Below are 18,214 nucleotides of genomic sequence, written 5' to 3'. Positions count from 1 at the left end.
GCTAGGACACTGCATTAGCGAGATAGCTAGGACACTGCATTAGCGAGATAGCTAGGGCACTGCATTAGCGAGATAGTTAGGGCACTGCATTAGCGAGATAGCTAGGGCACTGCATTAGCGAGATAGTTAGGACACTGCATTAGCGAGATAGCTAGGGCACTGCATTAGCGAGATAGCTAGGACACTGCATTAGCGAGATAGCTAGGACACTGCATTAGCGAGATAGCTAGGGCACTGCATTAGCGAGATAGCTAGGACACTGCATTAGCGAGATAGTTAGGATGGATATTTACATGTCAACCATCTTCAGATGTGTGTATGTATGTAGACTATAGTGGTGATACGGTTCTCAGAGAGGAAGAGGCTTAATCTTAATATTTTCTTTTTATTGGCCAGTCTGAGATATTGCTTTTTCTTCTGAACGGAACAGAGCAGGTATTGCCTGTTATTTCTATGGCTCAGGGATCAGAATATAGTATTTTAATCATATTAATGAAATTGTAGCCAAGTCCCATATGTTCCAAAACCGACCAAAGAAATGACCATTCTAGTCTATCAAAAGCTTTTTCTGTGTTGAGAGATATACCTGCCCAAGGAGCTGTTTCTGATGAAGCATGTAGCAGATGGAGGTTATCGGAGGATAATCGTTTTTTTTAACAAACCCACTTTGGTCCAGATGTACCAATTTGGGTAAGAAAGTTTTGAGACGACAGAATTTTAGAAAATAGTTCAATATGTGTATCAAAGATAGTGGGCGATACTGAAGACACTGGGTGGCGTCCTTACCTTTTTAAAAATAAAAATGAAATTTAGTGCTGTATTTACATCCCTTCCAAATTAGCCTTTGCGAACGGCTGTGTTAATCAAATAGACCTCAGGAGGAATACCGTCACAACTAGGTGTTTTGCCTTTATTAATGTTATCCAATGCCCTTTCGAGTTCACGGAAAGAGATGTGGGCTCCCAGCAAAACCGGCTTCCTCAGTTGAGAGAAGAAGAGTTCTTATATCTTTTAACAATTACAATCTGGTTTGGGTGTGGATTTACAAACAGAGGTGTGCAATTCTTCATCGAAACGGGAGAATCCTTGGTTCTGATAGTAATTCACCTGATTCGGATTCAATAGTTGTGTCTCTTGCAACATTGCCATGTCAATATGTTTTCTTGCTAGGATATCGAGCCAGCTGGAACGTTTAATAGACGAGTTTCGGCCTTTCACATTCCAAGAGAGAATAGGATTGTATCACTTTATACCAGCGCTGTGCCTGTTGTCACACTCGTATCTGCCCTCTCAGTGGCTATAATGGTCCCACCGGATCTTGCCTCCTCCTGACTGCCTTCCATTTATGAAGATATTAATTGTCATTGTTAGAGCGGCCACTAGACTATCCTGTCAATATAATGGATAATCAGTGGTAACCTAGACTCACAGGACTTGGAGTAAGGTGTAGCCAGATCACTGAGCCAGACCTAGTGGGTTTCCGTTAGCTTTCATAGCCACAAATTCAGATTCCACAGAAGAAAAAAAAATAGGCACATTTGTTTTGCTTTTTGGTCTTCATTTAAGGTTAGGGTTAGGCAAAAGGTTAGCAGTGTGGATAAGGTTAGGGTTACATTTAGGTTTAAAATCACATTTTAAGATACATTCTAGAAATGGCCGGGTTTTAGTCATGATTATGACTTTGTGACGACCAGACTAGTGAGAGGGCGCCTTGAGTATTGATTGACATTGAACCATCTGCCATTTGATCGACTGTACCACCAGAACCAGACCCCGAAAGTTATATCTTTGCGAAAGGTAGACTGCCGTAGGTAAATTACCCTGGCTTTATCAAATACTTGTGTGGTGATTAATTGGTTATAGCTACAGCTGTTTTAAATGCCTAAATTAGCTACGCATCTCCATTCAGACAAGCCTCTTCGCTGTGTACCGGAGCGAATTGGCTACTTTCAGACTAGCTACACACGTTCGGTTGCACTTTATTGTGAGACTGAGTAGCTAGCTATAACTTGTTACCAACCGTATGTTATTCTTACCAACACTTTATTCCGTGCTGCTGTAATGTGAAGTGCAAGCCATTTTTATGAAAACTGCTTCACTTCCCTCCATTCTGGAGTCTGTCAGTTGTCTGCTTTCAACTTTGTCTTCTCAGTCTGGGAACATGGTTGTTGTATTTGAACATGGTTTGTCATTTATTCTATATTGTAGAAATGTTTTGATGTCAAATGTGTGAAATGAATAACATCTCTATCTGTTGTCAACAGACTGTTTACTTTTTTGGCATGGTTTTTCTCATAGGGTTTTATCAGCCCTCCGACCCCCAGTCTCTGTGGATGGCGCTCCATCTGGCGGACAAAATGAGTACTGCACCAACGGACGTGAAAGAGGACCGCTTGTGGGTATGAAGAGGACATGAAAGAGGACCATCCAAGATGGCTACTTGTGAGTGTTTAGCACAAATGTCCTTGTTTAGTCTGCCCTCTCCTTGTTGGAGAGAGTTTCTGCTGTTTTGCAGATGTAGAAGAGTTTGAAGCACACAAACGAAGCCTGACTCCTTTCAGCTCTGTGAGAGAAGCTGCCACTAGATCACATTTAGGATCAGTTTAGTTCCTACTAGCCTAGCAAAGAGTGGGAGAAAGGAGGGCAGAAAAAGGCCTGTCTTTTGTCTGATGACATCAATCACAGCCCCAGCACGGCCCGGCTACTCTGCATAACCCCCAGCCTCCTCTGCGGCTCGGTGAAAGGCAACTATTAGAAGATGTTCTATAATACCTCAGAGAGTGCCGTGTATATAGTGGTGTGCTGACTGTGTGTTTGAAGCATATGAGTCTTATCCGGGTGCTTCCAGCAAAAAATAACCTGCTCAATCTTCTCTGTCGAGGAAGGGGGGCTAAAGGGTGGGTTTTGCCAAATAAGGAGAAAGTGGGAGGGGGGACAATGAGTAAGAACACACCCCTCCAAATGTAAACAATGCATAACTAAGAAACTATGTGATATGTTGTCCTTACAGAGTCCTAGGATCTGTTAATTACAAAATACATTTAGATGAAGCTGTAAATTACTAAATACGTTTTAATTAAGCTTGAACCACGGCATGGCTGCTTACAGCTATATTATTTAAATGGTTTTGCATTATGGTGTCCAATACGTGACTAAATTAGTACATTTTAAATTCTGACTGAAATCTGGACACAAATGTAATTCATTAAACTATTCAATAAAGTCTGTATACACAGTCCTAGCTTGAACCCCACCATGGCTGCTTGCAGCGTCATCGAGGAGGTTTGATTCATCTCGCCCGGGCGCCCGTGTAGGCGTGTTTTGCATCGGCTGAAAGTTGATTGCATTCGATTTGGAACCTGGCTGCCTCCCGGGTGCCCCGTTCAAAGCCCACGGCGAAGTCAAAAATGGCATAATTAAGCACGTGTAGTAATTAGTAGGATTTACACCTTTATCGCTGAATATAACACGCTCTATCAGGATACAAGACCAGGTGAGATATCGCTGAATATAACACGCTCTATCAGGATACAAGACCAGGTGAGATATCGCTGAATATAACACGCTCTATCAGGATACAAGACCAGGTGAGATATCGCTGAATATAACACGCTCTATCAGGGTACAAGACCAGGTGAGATATCGCTGAATATAACACGCTCTATCAGGATACAAGACCAGGTGAGATATCGCTGAATATAACACGCTCTATCAGGATACAAGACCAGGTGAGACATCGCTGAATATAACACGCTCTATCAGGATACAAGACCAGGTGAGATATCGCTGAATATAACACGCTCTATCAGGATACAAGACCAGGACGTCAGAGAATGAAACTCTCTTTTCACGGCACTTCGATACAGCTATGGCCGGAAGGGATTTTTACGTAGCAGGTTAGGAGAATTAAGGTAGCAGGTTAGGAGAATTAAGGTAGCAGGTTAGGAGAATTAAGGTAGCAGGTTAGGAGAATTAAGGTAGCAGGTTAGGAGAATTAAGGTAGCAGGTTAGGAGAATTAAGGTAGCAGGTTAGGATAATTAAGGTAGCAGGTTAGGAGAATTAAGGTAGCAGGTTAGGAGAATTCAATTAAGGTTAGGAAAAGGGTTAGGGGAAATGCTCTCCTAACCTGCTACGAAAATAACTTCCGGTCGTGGCTGAAAAGAGTGTGTCCCGTGCTGTAGTTGTTTTAATATCTTACCCTCTCCTCTGCACTGTCCTCTGTCTCCTCCTCTCTGTCCAGGGCATAGAGAGCGTTGTGGACACGGGCCAGCCGGCCACACAGAGACATCAACAGGTTGACTATCTTATCCAGGTCCCCGATGAACATCCTGTACTTCTCCTTCTCGTTGGGCTTACAGTGCTCCTGGACCAGGCTCTCCATGTGGCCCCCTAGGGCCCAGAACCTCCTCTGCTCCTCACCCAGAACCTCTCTCTCCTCTCGGAGTGAGGCAACGCTAAGGGTCAGAGCCTGGAGTAGCTCCACCTGGTGGGCGGGTGGAGAGGAGAAGGGAGGAGTTGGCACCAACAATGTATATGTATGTTTATTGTTAGCATAAGTCTCCTGAATGGTTTACCACTCCTGTTTACCCAGAGATATGTACATCTCCTAAATGGTTTACCACTCCTCTTTACCCAGAGATATGTACATCTCCTGAATGGTTTACCACTCCTGTTCACCCAGAGATATGTACATCTCCTGAATGGTTTACCACTCCTCTTTACCCAGAGATATGTACATCTCCTGAATGGTTTACCACTCCTGTTCACCCAGAGATATGTACATCTCCTGGACCATGAGGACCAGAGGTTGGATGGGCATTTTTTGTCTTCAATTTTCCTTTTAATTGAGATGGATTTTATATCAGCCAGTTAATTCAAAGATGAATGTAAGGTATTAAAGTTCAGACCTTTTTCTGATTGAGGTCTGCCTCCTCCTCATCCAGATCTGTCTCCATCCCTCGTTCCCCCTCTGTTTTCTGCAGCAGACTGGGTCCTGTAGAACAGACGCCATCTTGTCTTCTACAAGAACAGAGACAAGAATGTGGGCAACAGTTACCATTATTACCACTGGAATACACTGACACATTAGACACCAAAACTCCTGACTGAAACTGACACATACTGCAGAATAAGCAACAAGCAACAAGCAGTAAGGAGCGATTAACAAGCAGTAAGCACCAAGCAGTAAGCAACAATTAACAAGCAGTAAGCACCAAGCAGTAAGCAACAATTAACAAGCAACAAGCAGTAAGCAACAAGCAGTAAGCAGTAAGCAACTATTAACAAGCAACAAGCAGTAAGCAACAATTAACAAGCCACAAGCGGTAAGCAACAAGCAGTAAGCAGTAAGCAACAATGAACAAGCAACCAGCAGTAAGCAACAAGCAGTAAGCAACAATTAACAAGCAACCAGCAGTAAGCAACAAGCAACAAGCAGTAAACAACAATTAACAAGCAGTAAGCAACAATTAACAAGCAGTAAGCAACAAGCAGTACTGCTATAAGGAATAAGCTCGGACTGGTTTGGTTTCATGACTGGCCCTATTTTGCAGGACGGACACGGACAGGCAGAATAGAATGTTGAGAGAGAACAACATTCCACAGTAGAATCGGGTCATACTTAATCAATCACACTCAACCTGATCCTCCTCAGAGAACAGAACGGATGTAACTGCGACACCACGGAATCTAAAAGAACTGTCCACTGAACCTACTTTAATATAATACATTTAATATTGAAACATGTTTTTGATACAAGTTCACAACATCTCTTCCATACATTCACTATCCTAAAACCCAACTGTCAAGAATATCATTGTGCATATGTTTCTTTGTGAACAATAATTGCCTCGTAAAATAGCCATTTCTGGCCAAACAATAGTAGTATTGTATTTAATACAGTGTATAGGATCTGAGACTTCTCTACCACAGAAAAGGGAAGGACTCGTTTAGTCCTTCAACCTTCTGTGTTAAATCATGTCAGTAGAGGTCACTGCTGCCATTCTTTAACCAACCCAGACTCAATGTACCTTTAACCAACCCAGACTCAATGTACCTTTAACCAACCCAGACTCAATGTACCTTTAACCAACCCAGACTCAATGTACCTTTAACCAACCCAGACTCAATGTACCTTTAACCAACCCAGACTCAATGTACCTTTAACCAACCCAGACTCAATGTACCTTTAACCAACCCAGACTCAATGTACCTTTAACCAACCCAGACTCAATGTACCTTTAACCAACCCAGACTCAATGTGCCTTTAACCAACCCAGACTCAATGTACCTTTAACCAACCCAGACTCAATGTACCTTTAACCAACCCAGACTCATTGTACGTTCCATCTTCCATTACAGGCCAGTGTTGTTCAGCTTCCATAGACCCAGTCTGTACGACGTCGCCTGACTCCAACGTGGGGAGAGAGAGCTCTACACTACAGCCTGGATATCAGCAGGTCTCAGCAGTCATCGTTCTCTGGCGTCAGAGTAAACTGTCATCCTATCTGTGGGACCTCCCTCCCTCTCTCTCTCTCTCGAAACGATAATGTTCATGATGAAAACAAAACAGGTTGACTTTTAAAAAGACACTTAGCAATTTCACCTTGAAAACCCTGTGAGATATGATATCCTTTCCCTTGTTCATGACCAGATTATTGTGGGGGCGATAGCCCCTATAATATATAGTCATTGATTGAAGCTCAATGTTAAATTCAAATCTCCCTACCATATACCTAAGCCAATATGACACCAGTCTCGATGAAAATTAGCAAATCAACTTGATTGGAGGTACACAACACACTCCCTGCCTCTTGTCATGAGCCGTCCGTCCGTTTAGAGAACTAAAGTTGATATAAACAGCAAAAAGAAACATCCCTTTTTCAGGACCCTGTCTTTCAAAGATAATTGGTAAAAATCCAAATAACTTCACAGATCTTCATTGTAAAGGGTTTAAAACACTGTTTCCCATGCTTGTTCAATGAACCATAAACAATTAATGAACATGCACCTGTGGAACGGTCGTTAAGACACTAACAGCTTACAGACGGTAGGCAATTAAGGTCACAGTTATGAAAACTTAGGACACTAAAGAGGCCTTTCTACTGACTCTGGAAAAACACCAAAAGAAAGATGCCCAGGGTCCCTGCTCATCTGCGTGAACATGCCTTAGGCATGCTGCAAGGAGGCATGAGGACTGCAGATGTGGCCAGGGCAATAAATTGCAATATCCGTACTGTGAAACACCAAGTTGTTTTGTGAATTCAAGCAATAAACTGAGCCATAATGTAACCAGACTGTTATAGCCTACCTGTTGTTCATGAACCCTGATCAAATAGTCTAACCTATCATTAAGCTACATAACAGGAATAAAACACACACACACACACACACATCAAGCGCACACACAAACACACATACTTCCTCAGTCCCTCTGGGACCTCACCCCACCTCTCTCTCCTCCTCCACCTCCCCTCCCGTCCCCTCTTCCCTTGTCTCCTCCCCCTCTCACCTGTCCTCCAGCCAGGTGCTGCTCCTACGGCGTTGCCACGGCAACCTCCCTCCCCCCGCTGGGAAGATCTCTTCCATCAGGTCCATGGTGCTGGTCCGTCCACCCCCGGGCCAGGTGTCCAGCACCGGGCTCAGGGTCTTATCCCCCCGGGACACCAGCTGTCTGACCAGGGCTTCCACCTTCAGCTCCCCAGCAGACCTCTCCCTCCTGGCCAGGAGACGGTACTCTAACCCCAGGCTTTCCTTACCGCTAGGCACTTGCTGGAGATCTGGGATACTGCTGCTGGGGGTGATGGGGGTCTGGTGGGTCGGGGTCTCAGGCTGGGGAATAGAGGGGGGGACTGTCTGAGGGGAAAGGGAGGGGATAGATGGTCTTCTCTCTGGACACACAACCTCCAGGAACTCACAGCTGCGTGGATAGAAACAGACAGAACACATGACACAATGGTGAGTGGACAATTTTCTAAAGGATTGGAACATTTTCAACATTGTTGCATTATATCAGGTGTTATGTTGAACTTGTCAGTGTCTCTTTGTCTACGCACATTAGAATAGTGGAAAAACCTTTGTAATATTGTACAGTAGTAATGTGTGGTGGTGACAAAGCCTGTTGTACCTGTTGAGGTGTCGTAGCCCAGGCCGACGGTTCTCTTCCTGCTCCGCTCCGTCTGGGGGTGAGGAGGAAGGCAGGAGAGGGGGAGGAGGGAAGTCCTCTGTGATGTCCGTCTCCCTGATGGGGAGCGGGGGAGGAGGAGGGGAGGGAGGGGCCAGATCCTGGAGGAACACCTCGTCATAGTCCTGTAAGCAGACTACCTGTGTGGGCGGGGCTATATGTAAGGGCGGGGTCTCCTGCAGGTTGGACTCTGAGATGCGGAGGGAGAGCAGGGGGTGTGGTCTGGGAGAGGTTTTAGGAGAAGGTGGGGTTGGAGAGGTCTTAGGTGGGGGTGCGGCGGTTTTAGGTAGGACCGGGGGTGGGATGGTTTTAGGTAGGACCAGGGGTGGGATGGTTTTAGGTAGAACCGGGGATGGGATGGTTTTAGGTAGGACCAGGGGTGGGATGGTTTTAGGTAGGACGGGGGGTGGGGTGGTCTTTGGTGCAGTGGATGGATTCTCTCTGGGGAAGTCTTTCAGGGTCTCCTCTGAGGTGCTGGTGTCTGATGAGCCCAGTCTGGTCCTGGTCTGCAGACCCTGGTCCTGGCTCCTCCTGGTCTCCGGGGACACGGCTCTGGGAGTGCCAACCTGCAGCGGGCAGGGGAAGACGATGGCATCCAGGTTGGCCTGGCTTAGCCTCTCGCTGACCTGAATGAATTCATGAATACTTCATTGTCCCTAAGGGAAATGTGTCTGGTAACAATCTAGAATATATCACAAACCAAACTCTATCTTGGCCAGGTCATTACTGTCAAATAAAATGTGTTCGCAATTACTTACCTGGTTAAATAAAGGCAACACAGAAACTTTCAGACAGACAGACAGACAGACAGACAGACAGACAGACCTACCTGCCAGTCAAGGCTAGTGCCGGGGCTGGTGCCCATGGAGGAGAAGGGGCAGGGTAGACCTACGGAGGCAGCCAGGCCGGAGGCACTAAGGGCCCGCTGGCGGTCGGTGTTCCTCTGCCTCTCTCTCCTCATCACAGGGGTGTTGCTTTGGGAAGGGCCCTGATTCAGCAGGTAATGGGTGTCCGCGTGCTGGGACTGGGAGGCTGAGATGGGACGCTTTGAACGCTGCTTGTCCATGGACCTGAGGAGAAATAAACACAGAACATGCAAACAAACAAACACACACACACACACACACACACACACACACACACACACACACACACACACACACACACACACACAAACCTGTTAAGTGTATGAGTGCCTACCCCTCTTTCCCCAATCACATCCATCCCTGGCATGCTATTTTTAATCTCTGTTTCCCTCCCTCTATGCCAGGGGTTTTCCTTCTAAATGCCAGGAATTCTGCTGCAACCAGGACAATCCTGCTCTAAAATAGCAGCGAACAGAACAGTAGAACCCTGTGCTGCTGACCAAGTAAGGAGAACTGACCAGGGGCTATTACCTTAAAAGTCTGCTGCATGTTTAAATAAACATTTTCTCAGTTCCCATCATAAACTTAGTTCTTTGAGAGGAAAAAAAATCTGAGAGATCATCAGAACTTTTGGGATGACTAAAGTGGAAAACACTTTGGCTTTAACTAACAAGATGAGTACGTGAGAGGAGTACTGTTGGTTATTTCACCGTTGTATATGTAATGAATCTGACAGACAGACAGTGTGTATCCCACATTTACATTTGTTTACGTTTGTCATTTAGCAGACGCTCTTATCTAGAACGACTTTTTTTCCCCTGCTAATGGCACCCTATTCCCTATATAGTGCACTACTTTTGACCAGAGAATGGCACCCTATTCTCTATATAGTGCACTACTTTAAATTAAATGGCACCCTATTCCCTATATAGTGCACTACTTTAAATTAAATGGCACCCTATTCCCTATATAGTGCACTACTTTAAATTAAATGGCACCCTATTCCCTATATAGTGCACTACTTTAAATTAAATGGCACCCTATTCCCTATATAGTGCACTACATTAAATTAAATGGCACCCTATTCCCTATATAATGCACTACTTTTGACCAGAGCCCTATGGGCCCGGAGCCTTATGGGGCTGCCCAACCCGCTTCCTGGAGATCTTCCGGTCCTCTGTAGCTCAATTCGTAGAGCACGGCGCTTGTAACGCCAGGGTAGTGGGTTCGATCCCCGGGACCACCCATACGTAAAAATGTATGCGCACGTGACTGTAAGTCGCTTTGGATAAAAGCGTCTGCTAAATGGCATATTATTATTATTATTATTATTATTATTATTATTATTATTATCTACCGTCCTGTAGGTTTTCAGTCCAACCCTAATTTAGCGTATCTGATTCAGCTGGTTAAGGTCTTGTTGAGCAGCTAATAAGTAGAATCAGGTGTGTTAAATTAGGGTTGGACTGAAAACCCACAGGACGGTAGATCTCCAGGAAGAGGGTTGGCCAGCCCTGATCTAGGGAATATGGTTCCATTTGAGGTGCACACAGAAGGATCTATCTCCATGGAAACAGACCTGTTGTTGTCATGGTGAGTGAACAGCTGGGGTTCATTAGAGAAGACCTCAAACATCCTCGGATCTCCTCCTGCCATGAAGTCCTGAAAGGAGAGCGGGATGGAGAGAGGGGGGGGGGGGGGCAGAGAGGGAGAGAGAGAGAGAGAGAGAGAGAGAGGGGGAGAGAGAAAGAGAGAGAGAGGGGGAGGGGGAGAGAGAGAGAGAGAGGGGGGGAGAGAGAGAGAGAGAGGGGGGGGGGAGAGAGCGAGAGAGAGAGAGGGGGAGAGAGAGAGAGAGAGAGAGAGAGAGAGAGAGAGAGAGAGAGAGAGGGGGAGAGATGGTTACTTTGTGAGAAGGGGAAGGTGAGGTAAACCATAACATTCCAGAGTGATTCAGGCTGACACAGAGGTTATGGATAGTGATCTATTTAGGAAAAACACACACACAGTAGGATTGGAAAACAGCAGGCTCTGGTCAAAAGTAGTGCACTAGATAGGGAATAGGGTGACATTTGGACGCACATTTTATGATTATTAGTGTTTACGTTGAGTATAAATGTTCTGGGGGGATACTTCCCCTGGCGTCATAATATAATATAATATAATAATATGCCATTTAGCTGACGCTTTTATCCAAAGCGACTTACAGTCATGCGTGCATACATTTTTTTTTTTTTTTTTGTGTATTATGTCTCTACACTGGTGCTGTGTCTGTGTGTGTTTCCAGATTGTGCAGTGAGATCGTCTGTAAGCAGTCACAAGATCCCTCTCTTGAGAGCGTAGCTACATACACTACCATTGTCTTCCATCAGATGGCGTCATTCTAACGCGACACTCAGTCGCCAGGAGCCATCTATAATAATAATAATATGCCATTTAGCAGACGCTTTTATCCAAAGCGACTTACAGTCATGTGTTACAAGCGCCGTGCTCTACCAGCTGAGCTACAGAGGACCACCATCTGTCTGGCAAATCGTGGAACTCATCTCCAGATTTTGCTCGGTAGCTAGTTTGCCAGCTTGCTGATAAAGTCTTACTGCACCAAAGTTATGGGTCTGTTCTCAGAAATGGGCTTTGACAGCTGGCACTGGCGTGGCTTGCTACTTTGTAGCATTTGATCAAAATGATAAGGTCATAGCTATCGTTAGCTAACGCAGTCAGCTGCTGCAGAACTCGGTGCACTAATCATGGCAGAACAGCATAGCAACCAGCATAGCAACCAGCATAGCAACCAGCATAGCAACCAGCATAGCAACCAGCATAGCAACTTATGAAAACTCATTCATTGTGTTATTAGGCATCGCTCTTTTACTGACACTGATCTTTTCGACTCGTTTCAGTCAAAAGAACAAATCTTACGACTCATTTCGTTCATTTGAGTCAGTAACGCCCGGAGCACGCAGGACCCCCTTCCGGCGAACGATGAACTAAAAACTTGAAAGAATCATGATTCTACAAGCCTCTCGTTCACCATAGGGGCATAGCAGCAGGAAGTAGGGGTGCTGAGGGTAAAGCACCCCCTGAAAAACATAATTTAAAAAATATATGAATTCCCCCAATAATATTTTTTTTCACAAAAAGTAGTGCACTCGGCCTTTACTAGTCTTGTGTTACTAGTCTTGTGTTAGCGGACCGATATAGCGTCTGTAGCGCATGCAACAACATTTAAGCACCCCCCAACATCTTCCCGCAGCTATGCATATGGGGCTTATTGGAGCCGTCATCGGTGACCGAAACTTATAAAACTGTGCTTCAAACAATGCAATTTGTGATTGCTAGGCAGACAAATAAGATGATTTATTGATACCTTTGAAATGAGGTCTCGTTGCGGCTGCAACCGGGCTAGATTGTGAACGGAATGCAATTGCATGACTGCCACGAGGGAGATTTGCCCAATAGGCTATCGTTTATCGAACTGCAGCAGACACCCGAACGATTCGTTCTCAAGTTCGAATGTTGAACAGAGGCTGGCTGTGTATGTTTTGGTTCTTGCATTTATCAGCTCTAAACATGTATTTTCCTTCTCTATGCGGCATGATCTATGTTTCAGCGCGCGTATTATAGACAGTTACTGGTCAGAGCACGTCTCCGGAGCCACTGAGCCGGAGGATCGTGTATTAATCCTGCTGTAGAATTCATTGCGGCCAGCAGGTCAAACTAACAACTAAAATGAACTAGTCACTCAGAAAGACGAATCATGACTCTCGAGTCAGTAAAGAGTTGTTCAAAAATAACTAATCGTTCGAACTGCACATCACTAGAGCATAAGCCAGCTGTGTTTTCTTACATAAACCATATGCACATTACACTGTTATTCAATACAAAATGTATAGGCTGTACATTTCAACTGCAAATGGCATGCGCTGATGACTGAAAATGTTTATGCAGGCAAATGCTTGGCGCACTGGTTTTAGTCACACGTTCTAATTTAGCTAGCATTAGCTACTTATCTCATAATGAATGCAAGCACATGGCCTGAATGACAGATCTGCACCAATTGTCTTTCTTTTTGCAGAATGCATATTTCATAAAACGAACTAAATAATCCCCCTAGCTAACATAATAGTTAAAACATTTTAAAAGTTATCCTTTTTAGATAGAACTATACTAAATATATTCACACACTGTTTTGCAATGAAGGTCTACAGTAGCCTCAACAGCACTCTGTAGGGTAGCACCATGGTGTAGCCGGAGGACAGCTAGCTTCCATCCTCCTCTGGGTACATTGACTTCATTACAAAACCTAGGAGGATCATGGCTCTCACCCCCTTCCATAGACTTACACAGTAATTATGACAACTTCTGGAGGACATCCTCCAACCTATCAGAGCTCTTGCAGCATGAACTGACATGTTGTCCACCCAATCAAAGGATCAGAGAATGAATCTAGTACTGAAAGCATAAGCTACAGCTAGCTAGCACTGCAGTTAAAAAAAATGTGGTGAGTAGTTGACTAAAAGAGAGAGAAAGACAATGGTTGAACAGTTTTCAACAAATTAATTTGTTCAAAAATGAAGGAGACGCAAGAGAGAGATATCTTGTCATTTTTTTCACTTTCACTTACTTAGCTAGCAAATGCAGCAAGCTAGTTTAGTCTACTCAAACACCTGGCTCAAACAGAGGGATGCTAGCAAAGCTGGCTATGACTATCCAACACAACACTGGAACTCTTCCAAGTCAAGGTAAGCTTTTGGTTTTACAAATGTATTGCCCCCGGGGCCCGCCGGTGTAACTGCTAATCTGCTTACTGACTTAACCCTGTCCTGCATGATTGTAGCGGGTTTACTAACGCGTTAGTTCTATCAACGATGTAGGCTGTGTGTAGCGGTTATGACATGGTTTGGCTTGGAAAGTTTTTTTTGTCTGGTCACATACAGCTGATGTGTTGTGCATTGAAGTCCACAAGCGAAGGGAAAAGGTGAGAGGAGGAGAGTGTGTAGATGCGAGAAGGAATACAACGCGGCTGCTATGAAAATGAACTGTGTTTACGTGTGATCACGGGTGTATTCATTCCGCCGATTCTGTTGAAAAACGTTCCTTAAATGGAAGCAAACGAAACGGGGGATAAACATTCCTGAATTTGTCCAATAGAAACTCCTGTTTGCAACTGTTGGACTAATGATTATACCCTATAGATCAGCTACATGCGGGCAAGAGTGTGCAAGGCGGTATTGAATGTCACTGTCTGTCCATGTGAACACTGTCTTTCACCTCGTATAGGCTGTAGGTTGTAGCAACCTCATGAAGAGGGTATAGGGGAAAATATGAGTATCATGTAGTAGCCTAAACCTATCGATGTTACATTGAACTGCTACGTAGACTCACCCTGTCACCCCCCCAACCCCCCCCCCCCCCTCAGAGAACACAGTACAGTACGTGACATAAGACACGACGTTACTATTTTTAAAAAATAGATCTGGTAATAAAGGGTGTCCATGTTTAACGCCCCCCCAACAGAAACGGACTCTGCAGCAGAGCCATCTACTCTGCCCACGTCGGTTATCATGTGGCGCTTAGCTTTCCAGGTTGCTTTATGGAGTCTGGCTGCCAATCTGTTTAGCTATAATTCCAGTCCCTTGTACTCCGTGTCTAAACTTTGGCATATGACACAGAGCACAAGTGGAATGACAGCCGAAACAGACCGGTGACCAGGATATGCTTTATGTGCCAGCTGTGGTCAAAGATTTGTGAGGACTCAGGAGGAGGGGCTGGTGTTTAGAGCCCAGCTGAGTAGAATGATCTACAACCCGTGCTGACCTCTCCTGACCTCTCCTGACCTCTACTGACCTCTCCTGACCCCTGGGATGCTCATCCTCCAGAGTAGGGTTATGTGCCTGCTCTCCGCAAGGTCGCAGATACCAAGTCAGGCCAGAGGAGGGTAGCATCAGCTCCTTTTAGGACTATTGTTTTTGTTTTTTGACACCACGGAGCGGTTTGGCACGACAGCACCCATAGTAGTTGGCTGTGACGATTATGGAATTTTGGGAAAGATTAATTGTCATGGAAATAGTCACGGTTATTGTTATTTTTGTAGAAAAATATTTGAGCTTTTAGTCTTGTTATTTTTGTAGAAAAATGTTTTGAGCTTTTGATCTTTGAACGCAGATCCCTGACTCAAAAACAAAGCTTCTCCTCCCGTTCTACTCTTAACATTATATTATGAACTTTACCCACTTAACTGCTATTGGGTAAACTACAGTGAGGGAAAAAAGTATTTGATCCCCTGCTGATTTTGTAAGTTTGCCCACTGACAAAGACATGATCAGTCTATCATTTTAATGGTAGGTTTATTTGAACAGTGAGAGACAGAATAACAACAACAACAAAAATCCAGAAAAACACATGTCAAAAATGTTATAAATTGATTTGCATTTTAATGAGGGAAATAAGTATTTGACCCCCTCTGCAAAACATGACTTAGTACTTGGTGGCAAAACCCTTGTTGGCAATCACGGAGGTCAGACGTTTCTTGTAGTTGGCCACCAGGTTTGCACACATCTCAGGAGGGATTTTGTCCCACTCCTCTTTGCAGATCTTCTCCAAGTCATTAAGGTTTCGAGGCTGACGTTAGGCAACTCGAACCTTCAGCTCCCTCCACAGATTTTCTATGGGATTAAGGTCTGGAGACTGGCTAGGCCACTCCAGGACCATAATGTGCTTCTTCTTGAGCCACTCCTTTTTTCCCTTGGCCGTGTGTTTTGGGTCATTGTCATGCTGGAATACCCATCCACGACCCATTTTCAATGCCCTGGCTGAGGGAAGGAGGTTCTCACCCAAGATTTGACGGTACATGGCCCCGTCCATCGTCCCTTTGATGCGGTGAAGGTGTCCTGTCCCCTTAGCAGAAAAACACCCCCAAAGCATAATGTTTCCACCTCCATGTTTGACGGTGGGGATGGTGTTCTTGGGGTCATAGGCAGCATTCCTCCTCCTTCAAACACGGCGAGTTGAGTTGATGCCAAAGAGCTCCATTTTGGTCTCATCTGACCACAACACTTTCACCCAGTTCTCCTCTGAATCATTCAGATGTTCATTGGCAAACTTCAGACGGGCCTGTATATGTGCTTTCTTGAGCAGGGGGACCTTGCGGACGCTGCAGGATTTCAGTCCTTCACGGCGTAGTGTGTTACCAATTGTTTTCTTGGTGACTATGGTCCCAGCTGCCTTGAGATCATTGACAAGATCCTCCCGTGTAGTTCTGGGCTGATTCCTCACCGTTCTCATGATCATTGCAACTCCACGAGGTGAGATCTTGCATGGAGCCCCAGGCCGAGGGAGATTGACAGTTCTTTTGTTTCTTCCATTTGCGAATAATCGCACCAACTGTTGTCACCTTCTCACCAAGCTGCTTGCCGATGGTCTTGTAGCCCATTCCAGCCTTGTGTAGGTCTACAATCTTGTCCCTGACATCCTTGGAGAGCTCTTTGGTCTTGGCCATGGTGGAGAGTTTGGAATCTGATTGATTGATTGCTTCTGTGGACAGGTGTCTTTTATACAGGTAACAAGCTGAGATTAGGAGCACTCCCTTTAAGAGTGTGCTTCTAATCTCAGCTCGTTACCTGTATAAAAGACACCTGGGAGCCAGAAATCTTTCTGATTGAGAGGGGGTCAAATACTTATTTCCCTCATTAAAATGCAAATCAATTTATAACATTTTTGACATGCGTTTTTCTGGATTTTGTTGTTGTTATTCTGTCTCTCACTGTTCAAATAAACCTACCATTAAAATGATAGACTGATCATTTCTTTGTCAGTGGGCAAACGTACAAAATCAGCAGGGGATCAAGTACTTTTTTCCCCTCACTGTATATCTACTTGAATATGAAGTTCAAGCCTCCCTACTCCTAAAATAAATGTATCATTTTTTTTTAAATTCAAGGTTGTTGTCCATAATTGTTGGTTACACGATTATACAATAATTGTGCCAGCCCTAGTTGGAAAGCCAGCACCAACGATCTAACCTGAGATATACAGCTAAAGCATGTTTTTATGGAACTGAATTGCGTGGTGCCTCTATTTTGGAACTGTCCCAGAGTAGCATTTCATTATAAAAAAAATCTAAAAGACAGATGTACTCTACCTGGTTGATCCTCTCTACAGAGGGCGAGGAGCGTGATCTGAAGTGCTGTGGTGCAGGCTTCTCCTCAGAGTGCTCCAGAAGATCCTCCGCTGAGGAAGACTTCCCAGAGCTCCGGGCTGGAGCCGCTCTTTCAAAGGCCCCATCGCCTCGCTGGGAAAACCCCTGGCTCTGGAAAGCCTCGTAGGCCTGGCCTGGGGCTGGCTCTCCCTCCAGAGGCCTGTGGGATCCAGATCCAGTGGGGTATTGGTGGGAGGTGGAGACTGAGGTGGGGGCCTGGGCATGGATGTGTGGTGCGGTCACCCTGCCTGGGTAGACACAGCCCTGGAGCTGCAGACCGGGAGGCAGGGTGGAGCAGAGCCTTTCCTCACCAAAGAGGCTGCTGTCTGGGCCAAGCAGCTCCTGGAGAGAGGCTAGGCTGGTGGTGGAGGTGGAAGAGACACTCTGGGTGTCTGTGAAAGGATGGAGGTAGGCACTGTGGGGCCGGTGACGATGCTGTCTCCCCTCGGAGCTGTCCCTGTCTGTCCTCCAGCCTCTCTTCCTCTCCATGTAGTCGGCCAGGGCGTCCTGCTGCAGCTGCCGGAGCTCCGGCCGGGACACGGCTAGACCAGCCTGCGAGCCCTGGAGGCCCTGTGGAGTCTGGGAGATCTGGAGGCCCTGGGGAGTCTGGGAGCTGGAGCTCAGGCTGCGACTGGCGGCCTTCTCAAACATCCTCCTGCGGTCCGCCACGCTGGTCTCTGTGCCTGGGAACAGGATCTGCTGGTGTTGGGTGCTCCTCCTCGCGTCAGACTCTAACCCCACCTGGAAGAGGAAGAGGAAGAAATCTTTGTTGTCCATTATCTTGCAGAAAACAGTAAGGGTTTGGAGGCACAGGGTCAGCCACAGTGGAGAACAGTAAAGGGTGAGGTAAACTAAGAGCGTTGAACAACTAACAACTAAGAGCGTTGAAGCCTGAGGCTAAACGAGACCTGTTTCGGTCTCGTAGCTACCACATTGTAGCAGCGCGAAGCGCACCCGGTGCAGATAATCTG

At 45.5% G+C, this 18,214-nt stretch overlaps 1 protein-coding gene across 1 annotated transcript in view; it reads right to left on the bottom strand.

Moving 5' to 3' along the window:
• The window catches only part of LOC311127542 (protein Shroom3-like), a gene marked incomplete at its 5' end in the record, with an annotated part of 155,929 nt that overhangs the window by 4,484 nt on the left and 133,231 nt on the right, over positions 1–18,214 (bottom strand). The window contains 7 exons of the mRNA XM_084159361.1: positions 4,200–4,484; positions 4,909–5,020; positions 7,512–7,919; positions 8,127–8,809; positions 9,013–9,253; positions 10,629–10,711; positions 17,187–17,984. Coding sequence (XP_084015487.1) covers positions 4,200–4,484; positions 4,909–5,020; positions 7,512–7,919; positions 8,127–8,809; positions 9,013–9,253; positions 10,629–10,711; positions 17,187–17,984 — 2,610 coding nt within the window. The remainder of the gene's footprint in view (positions 1–4,199; positions 4,485–4,908; positions 5,021–7,511; positions 7,920–8,126; positions 8,810–9,012; positions 9,254–10,628; positions 10,712–17,186; positions 17,985–18,214) is intronic.

This window comes from Coregonus lavaretus (genome assembly GCF_964263955.1).
Source record: "Coregonus lavaretus genome assembly, chromosome: 4".
Taxonomy (NCBI): Eukaryota; Metazoa; Chordata; class Actinopteri; order Salmoniformes; family Salmonidae; genus Coregonus; species Coregonus lavaretus.
Note: the sequence above shows the minus strand (reverse complement) of the source record. Positions and strands in the feature narration are given on the sequence as shown.